Source organism: Nannospalax galili, unplaced genomic scaffold, assembly GCF_000622305.1.
Source record: "Nannospalax galili isolate Female #2095 unplaced genomic scaffold, S.galili_v1.0 scaffold120, whole genome shotgun sequence".
Lineage (NCBI taxonomy): Eukaryota > Metazoa > Chordata > Mammalia > Rodentia > Spalacidae > Nannospalax > Nannospalax galili.
Window position 1 is genome coordinate 5,906,279 of NW_008350324.1, and position 14,268 is coordinate 5,920,546.

The window sequence follows — 14,268 nt, forward strand, 5'->3', positions numbered from 1 at the left end:
CTTTTTGAGACAGGGTCTCCCTATAGCTCCAGCTGTCCTGGAACTCACTATGTAGACCAGGCTGGCCTTGAACTCAAGAGATCTGCCTGCCTTTGCCTCCAGAGTGCTGGGATTAAAGGCATGTGCCACCACACCCGGCTGATTTAATGATTTTTATTTTGTGTATATGAGTGTTTTGCCTGCATGTATGTAAGTGTACCACGTACATGCAATGCCTGCAGAGTCCAGAAGTGGGTGTCAGATTCCCTGGAACTGGAGTTAAGGATGATTGTTAGCAGTCACGTGGGTGCTGGGAACTGGGTCTTCTGTAAGAGCAGCAAGTGCTAGCACTTTTTTTTTTTTTCTTTTGAGACAGGGTCTAAATATGTAGCTTAGAGTGGCCTTCAACTCAGGATCCTCCTGTCTCAGCTTCCTGAATGCTGGGATGACAGGCTTGTGGTGGTTGGTAACACTGATGTGACCAGATGTCACATGTACAAGGTGACAGGACCTCAGCTACCTGAGGCCCTGAGTGACTGCAGAATGCTCTCTGCAACTGGGTCACAGTCAACAACAGATCCGGCCCTGAGATTTGGGGCTTCTGTGGCATTGTTACCGCAACCCAGTGTCACCTACAACAACAACCCCAGCTTCTGCCCACAACCCAAAGGTGCTCAGGTTTGGCTGCTGAAGCTCCACCATTTGTGTTTGTCCCCAACATCCCATGGTGGCCTTATTGGTACCTTTGGGGCCAAGGAGCTCAGAGCACCTCTTCCACGAAGCGTGCACGTCTTGCTGGGGCTGCCCACTGGGGTCGAAGCTGGGGCCCTGCAGTCTGTCGTCGAGTGTGTGCGCCACCTCAAATGCAGGAATGGGGTCTGAGGGGAGATAGAGAGAGAGAGGGAGGGAGGGAGGGAGGGACCACGGGGTTGAGGATATCCTTCCACAGAGAGCTGGAAGACAGTGGGCAAGAGCCACTAGGAGTTACTCTGATGGCTTCGAGGAAGCAGAGAGATCTCTTAAAATTTTTTTTAAAGATTTATTATTTTTAATTGTATGTATGTGTGTATGTCTGTATGTAGCATGTGCACCTGAGTGCAGTTGCTCTTGAAGGCTAGAGGCAGCAAATCCCTCTGGAGCTGTCTGATATATGTGCTAGAAATGAACTCTAGCAAGAGCAGTACACACTCAACCACTGAGTCATCTCTCTGACCCTTTTTTTTTTTAATGAAGATAGGGTCTCATGTAGCTCAAGCTGGTCTTAAACTCATTATGTAGCTGGGGATAACCTTGAACTTCTGATCCTACTGCTTTCACCTCTTGAGTGCTAGGACTGTCAGGGAGTACATGCCCTCTTTGGATGGGGGTCTTGCCCAGCTGGAAATGAAGCCATATCAGTTGCCATGGTAACAACATTTTCTTTTTTAAGAAAAATTATTATTTTTTATTTTATGTGTATGAGTGTATTGCCTGCATGTGTGTAAGTGCAATGCCTGTGGAGGTCAGAAGAGGGTGTTGGATTTCCGTGGAACTGGAGTTACAAATGGTTGTTAGCTGCCATGTGGGTGCCGGGAATCGAACCTGGGCCCTCTGGAAGAGCAGCCATCTCTTTAGCCCTAACAACATTTCCTTGATTCTGTGATGCTGTATCTGTGGTGGTCGCAAGACTGTGCCTTGACCACTAAACACAAGTGCCACTGAGGTAAGGTCTCAGTGGCCACGTTCTGAAACTGTTGTTAGTTTTTCTGGGGAGTCTATTTCTAGTCACCCCAGATAGAGTGGATCATGACAGGCCAAAGAAAAGATTCCATTCAAGTTTAGCTTAATGAACCAGAGGATTTACTGAGGTCACTTACAAGCACAATGGTGCCTCAGAGGCATCTGCACCACTGAAAGCCCAGCTCAGCCTGGGTGATGCCTCCTCAGTGCTGCATCCCTGGAGCTCCTTGTACACAGTGTGGGCAGTTTCACTGAAGAGTTTCTCCCCACCCCTAGGCCCCACAATTGTTATGGCTTTATAACCTTGGGGAGGGCCTCTGAGTCTTCTAAGTTTCGTGTGAGTTTCATAAGCCCCCTCCCCACCTTGGGAAGTGTCTCAATCTAGAGAAAACAGCTATGTAACTGAAAGCCACCGCGAAGACCAACCTACTCATGGGCCTCCCAGACAATGTTCTCATGCTGAGGTAACTGAGGTGGTTGGGACTGCTGTGGGGATTGACCTGAACTCAACCTCTGATCTGGTCCAGTTGCTTCCTGCTGGCTCCCCTCTCTCCAGCCTTTAGGGTCAAACTAGCCATGTGGTCTGTGGCTCTTCCATAGCTCCCAGTGCCCTTGTTTGATGTTCCCAGGAAACTCCTTATCCAGTTCCTTCTTTCCCACCATCTCACCCAATCAGCACAGCTCTTGGCTGGAGAGCAGAGCAACTGAGGTAAGCAAGCTGCGCCTGGACCCTGGTCCAAGCCACACTTCTTACAATTGCTGTGTGACCTTGGCAAGCAGCTCTACCTCTCTGTGCCTTGCCAAAAGCGGCAGCCTCAGGGGGCTGTATGATGAGAGCCACAGAAGGCACTCAACGCAGACCCCGAGATATGGGAACACACAGCAGCCCTCATCAGCTCTTCTTCACCATCCATCAGAAGCACCATCCTACCTCAGAGCTTTGCAAAGGAGCCACAGCAGGAACACACACAACACAAACGCCACCTCTTCCAGGGACCCCTCCAGGTTGAATCCATCCTCCAACACAAGAATGGTGCCTGTGCACCCTCTACAACTCCCACGGCAGTCAGTCTGTAAGTCTGTCTTATCCCTTGCTGGACAGAAACCCCACAATGGCTGGGATCCCCATTTATTTTGCTCCTCCTTCAACACTGAACCTGGCTGGAAGCCTGGACAAAATCTAACTAGGTAGATTTTTGCTGGTAGAAGACTCTGCCTACAAGGGGGAACCTTCAGGTCCAGCTGGAACAAGGAGACCCTTTGTTTGATTTCTCTATGTTCTGTTTGTTTAGGTGGTGGGGGGTAGGGGGCTGGACCATGGTGTGTACCAAGGTGAGCAGGTGCAAGGGACTCTGTGGTGGCTCTCCTCTGTGGTTCCCACCCCCGCCCCACGCCTGTCATTAGGCCGGGCTTGCTCAGCGGGGTGTGCCATTATGCCTCCCCGGGCTGGTGTAATTATACATTGACATAATTAACCCAGCAAGCGCATTAGGCAGACCGGCTAAAAATTCATCTCTAATTATTTGTTGTGTGCATGCTAACGAGCCCATCTGCACTGCCTTTGTACAACATGAACAAATTAATTTACAAGTCTGGATTTTTTAATAAGTTCAAGGAATTGCTGCCCATTGTGTCCTGGTTTTGAGGAAGGAAGAAAAAAGGCAAGGTGCTCGTGGGGGTCAGGGAAGTTAGATAAACATGGGGGGGTGAAAGTTGAGTAGGCCACAGAGGCCTTGCTGGGGGACCAAGGAGGTGGGAAAGTTCCAGTTCCTGGCCCCTGGGCCCTGGGCCCAGGCCAGAGGGTCACACTAGGGTGGGAAAGGAGGCCTGTTACTTCCACCTTCACAAGATCAGGGAGGCCCTTTGCTCTCGTCTTTGCTCACCTCGAGGAGCGGAGCGAGGAGTGAGGAGCTCGTGGCAGGCTTGTGTGTCCTGCCCTAGGAGGCTTCAGGCGACACCCCCGTCCCCCCGAGGGGGAAGAAATGTGCGTGTGTGTGTGTGTGTGTGTGTGTGTGTGTGTGTGGTCGGGGGTCCTGGACATTGGATCCTAGGCTTCAAACCTCAGCTTTTTTGTTTTCTGTTGCTGGTTCAGCATAGGACAGCTGGGAACTCACAGGCTCGGAAGTCTGGCTCTGGGTCCAAGTCCCTGGGGCTTTGAGGACAAAATCAAAATTTTATGTATTTGAGTGTTTTACCTGCATGTATGTAAGTGCTTCATGTTGTACAATGCCTGCAGAAGCCAGAGAGGGAGTTGGATCCCCTGGAACCGGGGTCATGGATGGTTGTTAGCCACCATGTAGATGCTGGGAACTGAACCCAAGTCCTTTCTAAAGGCAGCCAGAGCTCTTAACTTTTGGAGGCATCTCTCTAGCCTGTTTTCCTAATTTTAAATGGGAACAGTACAACAGTTCTTACTTCTAAGAGGTACTAATGGGGGGATTAAAAACACTGAGTGGCCCTGGAAGTGGGGTCTGTCATCCCAGGTGCTCTGGAGGTTGGGGCAGGAGGATTACAAGTTCAAGGCCTGCCTGGGCAACTTAGTGAGCCCCTATTTCAACATAAAAGGTAAAAAGAGGGCTGGGGATGTAGCTCAGTTGGTAGAATGCTTGCCTGGCATGCACGAAGCCCTGGGTTTCACTCCCAGCGCCACACAAACCAGGAAGCCAGAAGTGGTGGCACATGCCTACAATCCTGGCACTCTGAAGGCAGAGGCAGGAGGATGACGAGGTCAAGGTCACACTCATATTGAGTTTAAGGTCCTAGATGAGACCCTGTCTTGAAAAAAAGAGCTGGCATAGGTTTTATCACTAGTACTGCCCCCCCCCCCAAAGACAGCAAGGGAGAGTGGAGTGAGGGTGGGGGTGCCTAAGCCATGGGGTGCTGAGAGCCCAGCAGGTAGGGCCTGGGAACTGGGTAGGGGTGCTGGCTGCTGAGGCTACCCTAAGACAAGTGCTCACTGGGGCCTGGGTATGCTAGGGTCTGCTCTCTACTCTGTGGAGTCTGGGGACAGAGGGTGGCCTCACATGCTGGCATTAGTACAGGGAGAAACAGGAGTCTAGCCACCTTGCTCTGAGCTAACTACATTTTGGGACCCTAAGAGGCCACCCAGACGCTCCCTCTGGAGCTGGAATGGTCGGCTTTGTTTGTCCCTCACCCCCAATCCAATGCACAGATGGGTCTATGTGGTAACAGAAACCTGCTAGACTACTGGTGATGGGGCTGAGATGGCCCCCAGGCTGCTTCCTTCCCTACTGTGGGCCTTCTGATTCTCATCTCCCAAAGCCTGTGATTTTCCCAGCCATGTGACTTGTGGGAGAGAGATACTGCTGTATTCGTTTCACAGATTGGGAAACTGAGGTAGGGTGATAGCACTTCCCTAGGGTGAGGCAGTAGGGGTGGGGATCCCTGAGGTGGGTCTCCAGGGTAGGTTAGCTATGGTTCCCAGTATCCCCTGAGACCCTGTCAGGTGTCTTGGACTGTGTGTCACTCCCAGTCCTTTAGGTGGCAAGTGAGATGCCCTGTTGTTAGGCTACCACTGGACCTGTGGTTTCTGGGTCCTCTTAGCTTCAAATGGAGTTGTCCATCAAGACACCCCACCTTCTCCACCTTCCCCTGACTTGGCTGGCCAGTCAGTCGCTGCCCTGGGACCTCTCTCCAACTCCTGCTGAGCAGGCACAGGTCCCTCTACCTCCCAGTAGGTTCCTTCCAGCTCCCTGGCTTTTGCCACCTAACACTAAAGATCTCTGATCTAGGATATGGAGGGGCTGTGACAGGGGAATCCGAGAAATCCCTGGTTCCAATGGGCTCATTTCAAGGCTGCGTAAAGATGGGGCTCCACACAGGAAAGGGGTGGTGAGCTGCACCTCACAAGTGTGGGCTAGGCACAGGGCACTCTCCTGGGGCAACACCACAGGTTTAGGGATGAAGGAATTCCACTAGGCTGACTCTGAGTAGCCAAGAAGCAGAGAGGTTCACAAAAAGAAAGAGAGAGTCCCCAAAGGGTCTAGAGGGCACACATATACAGTAGGCACTTAATAAATTCCTACTGAGCACTACAGCAAGAGAGGCACTGGTGTTCCTTGACTAACATGGTACAGGAGGAGGCAGAGGAGCTCAGGCAGGGAGCTGGGTACAGGGATCTGAGTTGGAATCCTACCTTGCACCTACTCAGGGGCAGTCTTTGGACAGAGCATTTGAGCAGTGTAATAGACATCCACAATAGACAAAGCCCGACAGGAGCCTTACAGGGTGGCTGATCCAGGTCTCAGCGATGGGGCCTGTCTGCACCAGATTCCTGAGAGCTCAGAGGCAAAGACTCCAGGTCCTTGGTCTCAGCAAGTCAAAGGAGTAGAAGGCAGGGAGGGATCCACTGTGGGTCCTGGGGTGAGAGTCTCAGTAGGAGTAGCTCTGAGGGTCTGCAGAGTAGAGGTGCACAGGTTGTGCACAGTACAAGGGTATTCAGGACTGATGCTCACTTTGTAGATTTACATATTTGGCATTTCTGTTTCTAGGCCAATGGCAATGGCCTGGCTTGAGAAGGGACATCTTGCTCTAATTGGCAGCAAGCAACAGGGTCTTAGGGTTCTGGGAGCCCCTCTTACATCACAATCATGGCCCAAGGCCCTGGCCCCATATGCCTACATCCCCCCTCATCCTCATGGTCACACAGGAACTAGACAATGCCACAGTCCCTGAGATGAGGAAATGAAGCCTGTGTTCAGCCTGCTCAGAAGCAGCAGTGGAGGGATTTGAACCCACCAGCCTTTTTGCAGTGGGCATACTTTGGGGCAGGATAGGGAGAACCTGGCTTCTAAGATTTTTATTTTGTTTATTTATTATTTATTTATTTACTTATTTATTTATTGGTCTTTTTGAGACAGGGTCTCCCTGTAGCTCCAGCTGTCCTGGATTCACTATGGAGACCAGGCTGGCCTCGAACTCACAGAGATCCGCCTACTTCTGCCTCCTGAGTGCTGGGATTAAAGGCATGTGCCACCACGCCTGGCTATTTCAATTAATTTTTTTTATGTGTATGAGTGTTTTGCCTGCATATGTGTAAGTGCACCTGTGTGGTGCAAAGCCCGAGGAGGCCAGAAGAAGGCTTAGGATCCTCTGGAACTGGAGTTGCAGATGGTTGTTGGCTGCTATGTGGGTGCTGGGAATTGAACACGGGTCCTCTGGAAGAGCAGTCAGTGTTCTTAATGGTTAAGTCATTTTTCCAGCCCCTAAATTTTTCTTTTAATTTTATGTGTATATTTTTCCTATATGTATATAAGTGTACCATGTGCATGCCTGGTGCCCATAGAGACCAGAAGAGGGTATTGGAGCCCCTGGAACTGGAATTAAGGATGGGAGTTAGCCTCCACATGGGTGCTGGGAACCAAAACCAGGTCCTCTGGAAGAGCACCATAACATCTCTTCTGCCCCAGAATCTGGCTTCTAATGCATGGAACTGGGAGCAGTGTGCTGTGTGACCTTGGACAGTGCACCCACCTCTCTGGGATCCCACCCAAATTTCTGTGAAAAGTGTGTCCTTAGGCATACACTCAACAACACTGTGGCTTTCACATAGGCCAGGGACTGCTGATCCAGATACTCTGAGAGGACGGTTATTAAACACCTTCATAATGACCTTGATTCCAGAGGGCTCAAAGCCACTCTGGGAGAAAAGAGGAGGGGCCAGTGTGGGAGGCCAAAGGTCAAATCCTAGCTGTGGCACCGGCAGTGAATGTGGCTTGGGGTGTCCTGAGGCTCACAGGATCAGCCAGCGACCACAGCTGACAGAGCCCCACATGGTGTGACCCTGGTTGTAGGTACTGTCACATTCACCCCTCAACAAAACGCCTACGAGGAGCTGGGGACAGTGTCCAGCTCCCTTCAAGGTCACAAGGGCCAAACTGTTCCAGTGACTGGGTGTCCAGGCTGTGCCATTCCTGCCCTCCCTGAAACAACCACTGTGTGAGGACCTGAACTGCCACCTGCCCCCTGCTCACACACTGAGCCCTCACCGCATGTGGCTGTCCTTGGAGGCAGGGTTCAGCAGAAGCCACCTCCCCTGATCTTGAACTTGCAGCCTCTAGAACCTTCCACCATGATTCCTCCTTGGGGATCAGGTGACTTGGAAGCTGAGCCTGGCACAGGGAACCACTGTGGGAAGTCAGGTGGAGGGCTTAGCGTGCACACAGGTCACTGCAGGGACTGTGCCAAGTGCTGTGGCCACCCAGAATGTGACACGTGACCTCATTCCTGTAGATGAAGTGGATTTGGGGGACATGGGGTATGGGAGGGCATGGGGGAGCTTATGGCTGGGGCCAGAACTGACCCCAAAGGCTGTAGGAAGCCACGCATGCTGTGTTCAATGTGACCCATAGAGGGCGCCAGATGGGAGGCTACTACGGGGCATGGCTAGGTAGCTGCAGGTGGTGACCTCTGCAGGCTGGGAGGGAGACAGCCCAGCTTCCCATGAACTCACTTATGCACTTAGGCCACTGCATGTCATCCGCTGTTCTAGTGGTCTTTAATTGAAGAGAGGCGACCAGTCCTTGGACTGGGGGCCCTGGCTTTCATGTTGTCCCCCTTTGCCCTGGGCTTGGTTTTGGCCTGTCACACAGCAAGTGTTCAATAAATGTAGGGAGTCTGCGAAGTGTGATAAGGAGGGAGCTGGGAGTGGCCCTGCCGGGGGTGCCTCTGAGGCAAGTGTGGCAGCCTCACATGAGCCTGTGACCATGCCATATCGTGGTTCACAGAAGAGTCCAGGCTGTGAACAGAAGAGGTTCCAGAAAGTGACCAAACTGCTCACCAAATGGCAGAAGACAGAGGGGCTCTCCCCTAAGCCTGCAGGACACAGCCCTGAGAGACTCCAGAGCTTCGAGGTGACGAGCCTGTGAGGTCTCTTGTAGCAGCTGTGGAGACGAGCCATCCCAACACAACCATAAGCTCACTTTTATTGAGCATGTACTAAGTGCTAGGTGCCAGGCAGGGTCTGCCAGACACTTCCCAGGGCTGGCTGTGTCCTGGAGAAGGTTTGGACTGTGGCAGGGGTGGGGACAGGGAAGGAGAGGAGAGCCTTGGTCCCCAGTAACCACCACTCAGAGGGGACAGAGGGATGCGGAGCAGATGAGGCTTATTGTAGGTAATGCTGATGGGCTAGGCTGGGCAGGGATGACCTGTCCATGGTGACATTGAGCAGAGCTAGCCAGGTGACAAAGGAGAACACTTTATATACTGGAAACACATCTGGACAAACAGGACAGGCCAAGGAAGAGAGGCTGCCCTACCTGCCCCCTCTTTTTTCTCTGGAGTGACCGTCCCTGTAACACAGTCTCACTGGGTCCTCATGACCCCAGGCCACAGTTACAGATGAAGATGTGGGGCTCAGAGAGGCCACTGGTGTCCAGGTGAGTCCCTCCACCCTCCAGGAAGCTGGGTTGGAGCTTCTCACACCAGGGCAGCCCAGAGCAGCCAGTGTGCCTCTCCTGCCAGGGATTCAACAAGTGGGGTGTCACCTTCCTGTGCCTCTCCTACAGTTTGTATGGACAGATGTGGCAATGGCCGCAGGATACAGCAGCTTTTTTGTTTGTTTTGAGACAGGGGCTCCTTGTAGCCCCAGCTAGCCTTGGACTCACTATGTAGACCAGGCTGACCTCAATCTCACAGAGATCCACCTGCCTCTGCCTGTTGGGATAAAAGGTGTGTGCCACCACACCTGGTTCGCAGTGGCTTTTGATATCAAAAGCAAAAGCAGGGAACCCCAAACCTGAAGTATGTGAATAAGTGAGCTCTTGGGGGAACTGAACAGGCCAGACATGGGCCACAGTTACAGATATAACTGAACAGGCCAAAGAGTGGGAACCCAGGCAGGGTGATCACAGGCGTGGGAGGGGACTGGTGCTCCTGGGGCCATGTGGTTCAGGGCTGTCGTCTGCATTTGTTGCATGAATGGCTAATATGATGGTAGAGGGTGTGGGGGGGCATCCTGGTTGCATTGGGGAAGCCTGGTCTATGTCATGTGACACCTGACATCTAGCTAATGTTGCTGGTGTTGTGCCATTGAGCAGGAGACACAGGAAAGACGTCTGTTCCCTCATCCCACTGCTTCCATCTCAAGTGGCACTCAGGTCTTTTGGGAACGCCGGAGTCAGAAGGCTGTCCACGAAGCTGCTTAGAAACATATATGTAGAAACATGTATGTGTGCGCCCCTCCAGGCACAGCCTGCTTCCATCTGGGCTCAGGTGGTGTCCGTGTGGGCAGCAGGATTAACATTGATCTCGAGTCTTGACTTCCATAGCAGATGGGTGCACTGCCCTCCCCTCCATCCTGAGCCTTGGGCCCACCCACTCCTTTCTTCCTGCTGCCAGAGCTGGCTGATTCGAGGGTCTCCTGGCTTGTAGGGAGATGGAGGGACTGGGATCAGGCTCTTCCTTCCTGGCACTGGGTGTCATGGTGACAACAGCAGTATCAATAGAAACAGCAGTAGATGCTGCAGCCACCACAGTGGCCATTGTTAGCTGAGCAGTTACTATAGGTGCTCAAGACTCGGTCTTGCTCAGCCTGTCCAGAGTGAGCCACTCCAGTGTCAGTGGCTCAGAGAGGGAGAGCCAGCTTCTCAAAGTTACCCAGCCACTAAACAGTGCATTATAATAAAAGCACAGACCCCTATGGGAAGCAGCACAGAAAGGGCCAGGAGGCACGGAGGCCTGTCATGCTCAACATCCGCCCCTGCGGTAGCACAGAGGGCTGACAAACAGCAGGCACTCAATATTTGCTGAATGAGTGGTGTAGAGGGACAGGTGTGTGTGCCAGGCGCAGGCTGGGGAGTCTCTCTGTTGCCCACAGAGTCTGTTCTACAGCCCGTAATGATGGGTATCACTGTCCACATTTTACATGTAGGGGAACTGCCAGACATGAGCCAGAAACAGAATGGTGGGGTGCGGACTGGCCCATCGCTGGTGCCCAGAGGCACTCTTTTTCCTCTGTGCGACATGCTTGGAGCTCTTTGTTTCCGTCAGCTTCAGGGGGGCTGGGCTGGGAGACCCTGGAGCTTTCTAGTGGAAAGCAAGCTGGTCTTCCTGCGGTTCAGCAAAGGCCTCCTCTATTCCCAGCCTGGCCCTCCTAGGACTGGCAGTGAGGTGTCTTTCACTGTGGCCCTCTCCTTGCAGACCTCAACTCTCCGTGGTGGTCGTTTTTCCCTCCCTAAATCTTTTGATTTGTAAGTGAATCCTGCAGCTGGAGGTCAGGAACTGGATGTTTTAGATTCTACCTTGTCTCCCTGTGTGATCTTGGGCAAGAGGCTAGACCTCTCTGAACCTGTATTGCCTCATTGCCCATGTGGGGACCTAGTTTGAAGGGGGTGAATGAATGTGTGTGGGGTCAGTGAGCTTGTGTCTACAAGGGGTCAACACACTGCCTGTCACACAGTGCCCCAGAAACGCCCCCACAGGTTGGCACCTCAGCCTTACAATCCTAGTTCAAATGAAGTTCCTTTTATTTTTAATTAATTAAGACTCCATGTTCTTGAGACTCCCTAGAGAAAGAAATGTGGAAGGAGAGAGGGAGGGAAGAGGAGAAGGTGAGAGATGCTACCAGTTTCTTATTTTACTAAAATCTTGCCCTGTGGCTGTGTAAGTGGCTTCATCACTAGATGGCGCCAGAAAATTAGTAATTTGGGACGAAACTCAAAACTATCTTACCTGTTTCCATCAAAATATATTTCATGACTCAGATTTAAAAATTTTAAAGTAAGATCACAGGAGTGATCCTTAACCTTGAGATGAGAAACTTTAAAAATAGGACACAGAAAGGAAGATTTGGTAAGATTATCTGCTGTAAACTGTTGTTTGAATGCCTGCTAGGTGCTGTATTATAAACAAAGTTAAAAAGCAAAAGTCAGTTTAGAAGAGAAAATACCAAACAAGTTCATCAGCACCAAGACCTCTATGCCTAATAAACAAAGAGCATTGACAAATCAATAATAAAAGTCTCTGACACAATTGGAAGAGTGATATACAAACTGGCAGCTTACCTGAGAATACATGTGAATGGTATATAATGTAAGAAAACATACTGCATGAGCTAGCAAACACAGAAGCACAGTATAGACCAACAAGGAGAAAAATATACTGATTTGTTCTGAGCACTGGGTTTGAATTTGTGATTACTATGTGGCTATGATGTATTTCCCTTCCCTCCTTTTCCTTCTCATTCCTGGATGCCTCCACTGGCATCCATCCCCAGACCCCAGCACTGTGACACTAACCCATCCCTAGACCCCAGCACTGTGGCATTAAACCGTCCCCATGAGAGCAGCACCAGGAGGGGCTCAGGACTTCTGGGAACAGCCACACAAGGGTTGGAACCACACACTGAGACTGGCGGGGTCTGCAGTCTTCCAGAGAAGCAGGACGCTCAGCTGGGGAAGGGGACGAGGACGGCACCAGTCACACGGGGAACCACTACTCTGCAGAAGGACATAAGGGGACAAGACAGAAAAGCGACAAACTCTAGAATCCTAGCAGATTTTCTTTCCTTCCGTTTTTCTGTCTTCTGAACTTGGTGGTCTGCAAAAGCTACTTTTTAAAACTGGGGACACAAATAAAAACCCTGACACATGGCGAAGCAGCTTTCTCCTGCACAGACTCGATAGCCCTCTCACCTACAGGGCTCACTCAGAGTCCTAGACAGGAGACCACCTCATGTGATCCTTTGAAAGACACTTACAACCCTTGGAACTCATGTCCAGGGGCTGTGGGTCACACACAGAGTACAGAATCCTCACGTCAACTGACCAGCAGGTTCTATGACAACCTCTTTTATAAAGACACAGAAACGAGAGCTCAGAGAAGGTAAGGCACCTGGCCAAGGTCACACAGCTCAGCACAAGGGATGTAGCATCCCGTTTACGTATGTCTGCCACTGGCTTCTCCACTCTTTGTCCCAAGAGATGTTGCAGAGCAAGGAACACTTGCAAGGAATTGTCAAATTTTGCCTCCGATCAAAGAAAAACACTGAAGAAAATCAGAGAAGCCTTTCAGGCCACTTACCTGGCTTCCAGTCAGTCCAGCTTTGTCTGACTGCCCTCCTCTCTCCGCCTCCTGTTTTCCCTTTCTTCTCCCTTTTCCCCAGTCACTGGTCCCAAAGTTCTCCTAAGGCTGGGCCTGTACCCTACAACTTGGCTTGTGCTCGGTGAAGCCATCAGCTGTCACCACGGAACAACGAAGCCAAGGGGTTTAAATCAAATCTTCCCTCACAACAATGACATTAATTATGCTTTTAACACATTTTACTGCTTTTTTTTTCTCACTTCATGCCACATCTGTGTGAACAATATCCAAAAGATTTACGGTTTTCTTCCGTAATTACAGATACACGGGCTGCGCACTTATCAAAATACTTGCTGAGCAATCAGCCCTTGTCTCGTTCTCTGCCAAAGGCTGGTGTTGGCAGCAGCCAGTCACTCAGACGGAAATGTTGAATCAGGACTTGTGTGTGCGGCTGGGGTGGGGGGATTGCGACAAATAATTTGCTTGTCAAGAAATATACCAACGGGAGCTGGTGCATCCCGGTCAGATGGGGGGAGTGGGCTTTGGATACTCCAAGCCCCCCCAAACTGCATCTGACATTTGCTTCTTCTGTCTGAGGATAAAATTTAATGAGAACAAAAATACGTCTTCCCAATTCCCTGAAGAAATCATTAAAACATTTTGTTATTCTTAAATGTCTTTAAAATGAATTAGAGGCCCTAAAGGGGCTGTTTGTGCGGCGCGTCTCCATCCGTTAAGGCTCCTCGTTTTCCAGCTCGCTGACAGCTGGGGTAGTGGTGTCCCCTCCCCCTACTTTAGGGAGGAGAACTGGGAAGTCGGACTCCCAGAGTCAGCATTGGACTCCCAGTGACCTCTGAACACCCAGGCCTTGGGGACGGGCAAGAGGGCATGTGGATCTTCTGGAAGGTTCTACACTAGTCTTGGGGGCTCATGTGGCTCTTGGCTGGGCCCACACCAGTACTGACACAGCCTGGGGTCCAGAAGGATGAGTATCTCATGGTGACCACTGGTAGGCCTTGTTTCTTTTCTGTGTGTGTGTTTGCATGGGTGCATATGTATGCATGCATATATATGAGCATGTGCACACATGGAGGCCAACAGTCAACCTTGAGTCAACCTTGGGTGTCGTTCCTTGGGGACATGCACTTTCTTTTTGAGACAGGCTTTCTTAGTGTCCTAGAGCTCATCAGACAGGTTTGGGGCTTCCTGACCAACAAGCAGGATCTTGTAGCCTAGGCTGACCTTGAACTTAGGGTGATCTTTCTGCCTCAGCCTTCTGAGTGCTAGGAGTACAGGTGTGAGCTACTACGTCCAGCTTGAAGCCTCATTTCTGACTTGTGCTCTACAAATCCAGGCCCTGGTGCCTTCCAGGGCTTTCAACTGTAGCTTTCAACTGAGCCTGGTGGCTGTGCTGCCTGTTGGGGACTGGGCTCTGTTTCTGGGTCACTGGAAAGTAGCAGTGACCCACGTGTGTGCACAGACCAAGGAGCAGCACTGTGTGTAGAGCTCCATCAGGGTGGATAGTGCCTT

General features: G+C 51.2%; 1 protein-coding gene across 7 annotated transcripts in view; it reads right to left on the reverse strand.

The window, feature by feature from the left end:
- Positions 1–14,268, reverse strand: part of Cux2 (cut like homeobox 2) — a 186,447-nt gene that overhangs the window by 29,619 nt on the left and 142,560 nt on the right. For all 7 annotated transcript variants that reach the window (XM_029570566.1, XM_029570567.1, XM_029570568.1 and 4 more), the window contains one exon: positions 723–857. In XM_029570566.1, the coding sequence (XP_029426426.1) occupies positions 723–857 (135 nt within the window). The remainder of the gene's footprint in view (positions 1–722; positions 858–14,268) is intronic.